This window comes from Phyllobates terribilis, unplaced genomic scaffold (genome assembly GCF_046119375.1).
Source record: "Phyllobates terribilis strain yellow unplaced genomic scaffold, ASM4611937v1 Scaffold_4__5_contigs__length_816908805, whole genome shotgun sequence".
NCBI lineage: Eukaryota > Metazoa > Chordata > Amphibia > Anura > Dendrobatidae > Phyllobates > Phyllobates terribilis.
The window spans coordinates 802,560,785-802,569,152 of record NW_027362764.1 but is presented as its reverse complement, the minus strand read 5'-3'; the positions used below and the strand labels follow the sequence as shown (position 1 = coordinate 802,569,152).

The following is an 8,368-nucleotide window of genomic DNA, read 5'->3' as shown; positions in this document are numbered from 1 at the left end:
TCCGGCTCCTCCTCATCTGCAATGGTCACCGCTACAGGAAGAGAAGATACAACTCCGATCTACACACGATTTCTTACCCAGTGACCGGGGCGTACGGTCATGCAGCTGCTATGGGGCCTGTGAGACAGGAGGGCCCGACGTTAAACATCAGACCCTCCATCCCCCCTTCCAGTGTCGGACTGGGGAGCCTAGGGACTCACAGGTAAAAAAGAAAATCCTCCGGTTCACAGCCGGGTTAACACAAGTCAAAAACAACGGTTGCCGGGAGCAACGGCCGCGCCGGGCCGCTCAGAGCCTGACGGGTGCAGAGCCTTCCCAGGCGTGGGTTCAGCTACTCACATGCCCGCCGGGCTTTCCTGCTATGCTCCTAGCAGGTCCCAACACTGAACAACACTAATCCTTAATGCAGGGTTTTTAAAGGACCTGTGGCAAGAAAACCCGGGTTGGAGGGAGGCGGCCGCCCCACTGCCTTCCTGTAGCCTCCTCCAAGAAATGAAGGCCCTGCCGGGTTTTACTAATCTGCCTTAGCCAGATAGCCTGACCAGGTCAATGCTCAGCTTCATTCCTGCATTGCAGCCGCAGCTGTGTCTGTGACTGCAATGCTCTCCAATGGGTTTGAACATTTGTCACCATACAGTTTGCCCGGGACAGGGCATCCGCGTTTGCCTGCGGCTTCCTGGGGCGATGTTCTACAGAGAAACTGAAATTTTGCAGTGATAGGAACCACCTGGTGACTCGCGCATTCCTCTCCTTGGCGTTCCTCATCTATACCAAGGGTGAGTGGTCCGTGACCAAGCAGAACTGACGCCCGAGTAAATAATTACGTAGCGATTCCAAGGCTCACTTAATAGCCAAACACTCCTTCTCTACCACGCTATAGTTTTTCTCTGTCGGGACAAGTTTTCTACTCAAGTAGGTGACCGGGTGCCCTTCACCATTCACTTTTTGTGACAATACCGCCCCTAGGCCTACCTCCGAGGCATCTGTCTGTACATTGAAGGTTTCCTTGAAGTTGGGGCTGATGAGAACCGGCTGTCCACACAGGGGCAACTTCATGGACTGAAAGGCTTCTTCTGCCTGAGGGTTCCACCGATCCAATACCGTTTTTCTCCCTTTCAAGAGATCGGTCAGGACCGCCGTTCTCCCAGCAAAATTAGGTATAAACCGGCGGTAATACCCAAGGATGCCAAGGAACGCCCTCACCAGCTTTGTACTTGACGGTTTAGGCCAGTTTTTTATGGCCTCAACTTAATTGATTTGGGGCTTGATAATTCATCGGCCAATCACATACCCCAAATATCGGGCTTCCTCTAGCCCTATCGCACATTTTTTTGGGTTTGTCGTTAAACCCGCGGATCTGAGAGAATCCAGCAAGGCTTGTACCTGGGATAGGTGCATATGCCAGTCGGTGCTAAAGATAATATCATCTAGATACGCGGATGCGTACTCCTGATGAGGTTTGAGCACTATGTCCATCAGCCTCTGGAATGTAGCCGGGGCCCCACGTAACCCAAAAGGTAAGACCACATAGTGATATAGACCCTCCGGAGTTATGAAGGCGGTCTTTTCCTTCGCCGATTTCGTGAGAGGTACCTGCCAGTAACTGTTGGTGAGATCGAGCGTGGTAAAGTACTGGGCCTGCCCCAGTCTCTCAATCAGCTCATCCACTCCGGGCATTGGATAAAGGTCAAACTTCGACACTTCATTTAATTTCCGGAAATCGTTACAGAAGCGTAACGATCCTTCTGGTTTTGCAATCAGTACGATGGGGCTAGCCCACTCACTTCGTGATTCCTCTATGATGCCTAACTGGAGCATTTGTTTTACCTCAGCCGTGATGACTTGCCTCCGGGCTTCGGGTACCCGGTACGGTCTCATTCGCATACTTACCCCAGGTTCGGTGACAATGTCATGTTGGAGAACTGTAGTCCTCCCTGGTAGCTCTGAGAACACGTCGGTATTTTGCTGCACCAGCGAGCAAGCCTCCCGTCGCTGCTGTTTAGTGAGAGCATCACTTATCCTGACAGGCCAGGTGGATGTCTTTGGGCAAGATGGTGACCCTCTTGGCGTGGATGGCGCACAGGTTGGTGTCCTCGAACAGCCCCACCAGATAAGCCTCGCTGGCCTCCTGCAGCGCCATCACCGCCGAGCTCTGGAAGCGCAGATCGGTCTTGAAGTCCTGGGCGATCTCCCTCACCAGGCGCTGGAAGGGAAGCTTACGGATCAGCAGCTCGGTGGACTTCTGGTAGCGGCGGATCTCCCGGAGAGCGACTGTTCCTTGCCGGTATCAATGCGGCTTCTTCACTCCGCCAGTGGCAGGAGCGCTCTTACTGGCGGCCTTAGTGGCCAGCTGCTTGCGGGGAGCTTTCCCTCCGGTGGATTTTCAGTCGGTCTGCTTGGTTCTGGCCATAGCGCTGTATAGACGGGTACAGAAGTGATGAGCGGAGCGGCCGGAGCAGGGTATTTATACTCCTCTTCATGTGAACATGCCCCTACACTGCACTGGTTACTTTGTAGAACATGAGCCGCCAAATAGTGTGTGATATCCGCGACCAATCATCGTTCAGAAGAAGCTCAGCCAGACTCAGTAATTCCGCCCTCCAAAAAAAGGGGGCTGGGTCTCTGTTCACACTTTTTTTTCCAGCTGAAGATACAGACACGGTCACACCATGTCTACATGCGGCTTCTACAGCAGGAGCCGTCGATGTCACTGTATGTCTATATACCCGGCACACGGAGCTGTCCAGCGGCTCCTCGTGCAAATTCATTGGAGTTTCAATTCTAACATCGAAGTAATAACCTCACTCTCCCCTTTCACTATTACAGACACGGGTTACAAGCGGTGATTGATTTCTGTAGGACATCGGCCCCTTCCCTCCAATAACTGCTCATCTGTCATCTGCACTGGTGAGATCGGGACACAGCGCTCCCAGTACACACTATAATCTCTGCCGCGGACAAGGTGGTGGCACTGATCATACTGCTCTGTAGGGACAAGATGGTGGCACTAATCATACAGCTCTGCAGGGACAAGGTGGTGGCACTAATCATACAGCTCTGCAGGGACAAGGTGGTGGCACTAATCACACAGCTCTGCAGGGACAAGGTGGTGGCACTGATCACACAGCTCTGCAGGGACAAGGTGGTGGCACTAATCATACAGCTCTGCAGGGACAAGGTTGTGGCACTGCTCATACAGCTCTGCCGGGGACAAGGTGGTGCCGCTAATCATACAGCTCTGCAGGGACAAGGTGGTGGCACTAATTTGTGATGCAGCAGCAAAAAAGGCAAATACAATTCTGGGAGGTATTAGGAGAAGCATACAGTCTAGATCACGTGAAGTCATTATCGGTCTTTACTCCTCTTTGGTCAGACCTCATCTGGAATACTGTGTACAGTTTTGGGCACCACATTTTAAAAAAGACATAGACAAACTGGAGCAAGTTCAGAGAAGAGCGACCAGAATGGTGACTGGTCTGCAAACCATGTCCTATGAGGAACGGTTGCAGGATTTGGGAATGTTTAGCTGCAAAAAAGAAGACTGAGAGGAGACTTAATAGCTGTCTACAAATATGTCAAGGGCTGTCACATTGTAGAAGGATCATTTTTATTCTCATTTGCACAAGGAAAGACTAGAAGCAATGGGATGAAACTAAATGGGAGGAGACACAGATTAGATATTAGAAAAAACTTTTTGACAGTTAGGGTGATTAATGAGTGGAACAGGCTGCCACGAGAGGTGGTGAGTTCCCCTTCAATGGACGTCTTCAAACAGAGGCTGGACAGACATCTGTCTGAGATGATTTAGTGAATCCTGCTTTGAGCAGGGGGTTGGACCAGATGACCCAGGAGGTCCCTTCCAACTCTACCATTCTATGATTCTATGATAATCATACAGCTCTGCATGGACAAGGTGGTGGCACTGATCATACAGCTCTGCAGGGACAAGGTGGTGGCACTGATCATACCGCTCAGCATGGACAAGGTGGTGGCACTGATCATACAGCTCTGCAGGGACAAGGTGGTGGCACTGATCATACAGCTCTGCAGGGACAAGGTGGTGGCACTGATCATAGAGCTCTGCAGGGACAAGGTGGTGGCACTAATCATACAGCTCTGCATGGACAAGGTGGTGGGAACTGATCATACAGCTCTGCAGGGACAAGGTGGTTGCACTGATCATACAGCTCTGCAGGGACAAGGTGGTGGCACTGATCATACAGCTCTGCAGGGACAAGGTGGTGGCACTGATCATACCGCTCTGCATGGACAAGGTGGTGGCACTGATCATACAGCTCTGCAGGGACAAGGTGGTGGCACTGATCATACAGCTCTGCAGGGACAAGGTGGTGGCACTGATCATACAGCTCTGCAGGGACAAGGTGGTGGCACTAATCATACAGCTCTGCATGGACAAGGTGGTGGGAACTGATCATACAGCTCTGCAGGGACAAGGTGGTTGCACTGATCATACAGCTCTGCAGGGACAAGGTGGTGGCACTGATCATACAGCTCTGCAGGGACAAGGTGGTGGCACTAATCATACAGCTCAGCAGGGACAAGGTGGTGGCTCTGATAATACAGCTCTGCAGGGACAAGGTGGTGGCATTGATCATACAGCTCTGCAGGGACAAGGTGGTGGCACTAATCATACAGCTCTGTAGGGACAAGGTGGTGGCTCTGATAAGAGCCTTTGTGGTGTAGTAACAGGACGGCTTTGGCTTATTTCTTGGCCGCGGGCTTCTTGGCTTTAGTCGCCTTCTTAGCCGGACTTTTGGCAGCTTTGGGTTTGGCCGCCTTCTTAGCAGGGCTCTTCGTCACCTTCTTGGGCTTTGGAGCGGCCTTCGGCTTCTTGGGGCTCTTGGCTGCTTTCTTGGCCGCGGCTGCTGCGGGCTTCTTGGCCTTTTTCTGGCTTTTCTTGGCCACGGTCGGAGCCTTCTTGGGCTTCTTTGGGAATTTGGCCGCTTTCTTGGCTGCAGGTTTCTTGGGTGTGGCCGCAGCCGCCGGCTTCTTCTTGGCTGGCTTGTCTTTAGTCTCCTGCTTCTTGTTCAGCTTGAAGGAGCTGGAGGCGCCGACGCCCTTCACCTGGAGCAGGGCGCCCTTGGTGACCAGAGACCTGACGGCCTGCTTCAGGCGGCTGTTGTTCTTCTCCACATCATACCCGCTGGCAGCCAGAGCCTTCTTCTGGGTGGCCAGAGACTCCCCGCTGCGCTCCTTAAAGGCGGACACAGCTTTGACGATCAGCTCGGACACGCTGGGACCGGAGGGTTTCTTGCTCTTCTTGGCGTCCCCTGCGGCGGATTTCTTTCTCCACAATGTTCACCCAGTGCGCCGTCTGGGAAATGTAGCGTCAGAGTACCGAGGGACGGCTGCCGCCATGAGTCGGCAGAAACAAGCCTAAATGGCAACATTTCCACGTCAAGGAGCCTGTAAGTGCGCCATTAAGCATTTGGGTCTGTGGCTGGGAACTTTCTTTTTCATTCCAAGGCATGGGATAGGGACAGCTGAATGCTGTGCTGGTACAAGGATTTGGAAGTGCCTGATGATGGTGGTTCACACTGTGCAAGGACTGCAGGGCGGGAGGCATCTGCACCAGTGTCATGGACGGGGATTGGTAAGCACCTAAAACAGGGGAAGAGGCAGTGGTGTCACCCGCTGACACCAATCGTGGATCCAGGTATTTGGCCCATAGAGTCGAGTGCTTAGATGCCGTGCCTGATCATGCTGGTGGTGGTTTGGCTTTTCGTGGTCAGGCCCCTGCTGATCTTGGCATGGCTCAGGTTGCAATTGACCATTTTTTTGGGTCTCAGAACTCTCTTTAAAAATTCTCAGACTGGGAACATCTAACTCATTGACTGAGAAATTCACGAGTGTCGGTGCCCTGAAGAACAGTTGCCCGCTTTCTTCATCTAGTCACCCCACTGCCTCTTCCTGCCTGTTTCGGTACTGCCAATCCCTCCTACTCAGTATTGCTGGCTTCAGTTTGCATGCCAGCTTCCCAGGTTGGGTCGGTGGCTTTGTCATCCATTACCTCGTCTTCCACCGCCGCACCCTGGTCCTTGAACTTGGTTACCGATAAGTCAGGCTGTTGTTAAGTCGCCGTGTCTCATCATCATCTTCCTCCTTAGACAAGATATGCTGTTCCCCACCATCATGTTCTTGTGGCCATAAGGTTTGTGCATCACTAAACAGCAGGTCGTCATGTCTCTTTTGGAGCATGCAGGTTGAGAGGTCACAATCAAGAAATGGTGTTGTAAAAAGCTCCCAGGAGTGTCCCAGTGTGGGATCACTAGTCTCCTGGGACTCAACATGGTGGGAGGAAGGAGGAACTTATGAAGAAATTGCAGTCATCAGTCATTGGCCCCAATCTCCTCCCTCTCATGTCCTGACTCTGATCTGAAACATTGAAATTACACATTGCAATGCGGTCTGGATGAAGCTTCAGCGCCTACGCAAAAAATAACTCGGCATAGACAGCGATAACCTTGGCACACGCTGCAAATACATTTCCTACAGCGGTGATCCAGGTGCTCAACATCGGTGGAGAAAATCCAATCTGACCGAAGATTTCATCTATTATAAATTTATGCTTAAAACCTACAACTCCGCCCTTCACCTCTCCAAACAAGTGACTTCACCGCTCTCATTACCGCACTATCCAACAATCCTAAACGACTCTTTGACACTTTTCACTCTCTCCTCAGTCCAAGAGTGCAGGCCTCCACTACAGACCTCAGCGCTGATGATCTGGCCATTTCAAAGAAAAGAGTGACCATATTCGAACTGGAAATTTCCTCCTAATCCCCTAACATTGTGCATTCTCCTCCCTCCCACACTGCATCGAGCTCACGTTTTGTCTTTGAACCAATCACAGAAGAAGTCACCCGGCTCCTCGCATCTTCTTGCCCTACTACTTGCACCAGTGACCCTATTCCTGCACATCTCCTCCAGTCCCTCTCCCCAGCTGGCACCACTCACCTAACTAAAATATTTTATCTCTCCCTCTGGTATTTTTCCGTCCTCTTTTAAACACATCAGCATAAAGCTATTACTTAAAAAACCATACCTGTGTAAATAGGTCACAGGATGCAACACGCAGAGAAGAGCAAGACGGAAGTAACCAACTGTTTATTTCCCTAACGTGGGCATGGGAAGGATGGGTTTAACAGGAGGATATGAAATCTACAATGTTATCAGCACAATGTGATTTTTATGGCAAGTTCTCTATACAATCTAGCTAATCTCAGATGCTGATAATATGTTGTATGTTTGTGGACACTATCCCAGTGCTCCCCTTGGCTCTCCTAGGTTCTAGCGGGGGTCTCCAGTTTTTCTCGCAAGTCCTTCTGACAAAGTCAAGAAATACTCTCTGGGCCATTCTCACACTGGCAGTCCCTGACCCACTTGCTGCAATACCCCAGACTGCACCTTTTACCGTACGTCAGTGCTGAAAGTAACGGTCTGACTCACTCATCTCTCTGATTCACCGCCATGCAGGTCCACTCCCAGGTCAGGGTCCGCAACAGACACTTCTATGCTTGACCTGCAATGATCAGGCCTGGACGAACAAGGGCTGGGTCCCAGGTCTTGGCCGGTGCAGACTGTTTTTCAGATCTTGCCTGGAGCAGATATGGACTTCAGGTCTTGACTAGTGTAATCTGGTTCACGGACCTTGACCAGCATGATTTGGACCCTGTTCACAGGTACACCATAATACACTGGTTCAGGCCTCTTGGCTTGTTCCGGGATCTCGGCCTCAGCGGCCCCTTGCACGCATTTCCTGATCATCTCACCGGTTGGCGCCAAATCCGCTCCAGACTTACCACTCCAGCCTCTTATATCAGGGAACTGCGTCATCAAGGCCACATAACCCGGTTCCTTGTCTACATTCTATCTCCCCAAAACTCTTCCTCTTCCAATTAGTTCCACAAGGTTCTGATTGGGCAGTAGGTGGCAGTCTTCGAACACAAATGCCGTATAGCGCTGGGGAATGGCATTTTGTGGCACACTCTCTTGCATTCCACCTCCCTTTTAGTTCGCAAGGGCAACCTTAGTTTAAGCAAGGGCAACCTTGGAGTAATCCTATCTCTGCCAGAAATTGAGTGAATTCACGGTTCTTCTGCTTAATTTGTTCCCACACAAACACGTCCTGTGCGTATCGGATAGGAGGGATGCCAGTATTAGCACGCTCAGCTATCCGCGGATCTTCCTGCGGGGTGGTTCAGGAACTTCTGGGGCTTTTTGGCACTCCACCGAGAAGATTGTCTTCCACCCCATTTTTTTAACTCTATTGAAAGTGGGGCTGGCATCTCTCGCAGTCCTGTATGCACAGGGAGCCACTCCTCTTTGTCGCCAGCAATTTCCTTAG

The 8,368-nt window shown here is 51.4% G+C and overlaps 1 protein-coding gene across 1 annotated transcript; it reads right to left on the bottom strand.

Moving 5' to 3' along the window:
* Nucleotides 1-4,722: 4,722 nt before the first annotated feature.
* LOC141264734 (histone H1-like) lies at nt 4,723-7,788 on the bottom strand. The gene is made up of 2 exons (XM_073676995.1): nt 7,672-7,788; nt 4,723-5,304 (listed from the first exon to the last, which is right to left on the bottom strand). Exons 1-2 carry the CDS (start codon nt 7,786-7,788, stop codon nt 4,723-4,725), a joined length of 699 nt encoding a protein of 232 aa, XP_073533096.1.
* Nucleotides 7,789-8,368: the final 580 nt, after the last annotated feature.

Excerpts from the sequence above, each read along its gene's own strand:
- LOC141264734 (XM_073676995.1), bottom strand. The coding sequence starts at position 7,788 with ATGATCAGGAAATGCGTGCAAGGGGCCGCTGAGGCCGAGATCCCGGAA. Across the intron at positions 5,305-7,671 it reads TCCAAATCATGCTGGTCAAG|AAATCCGCCGCAGGGGACGC; the intron begins GTCCGTGAACCA and ends TTGTGGAGAAAG.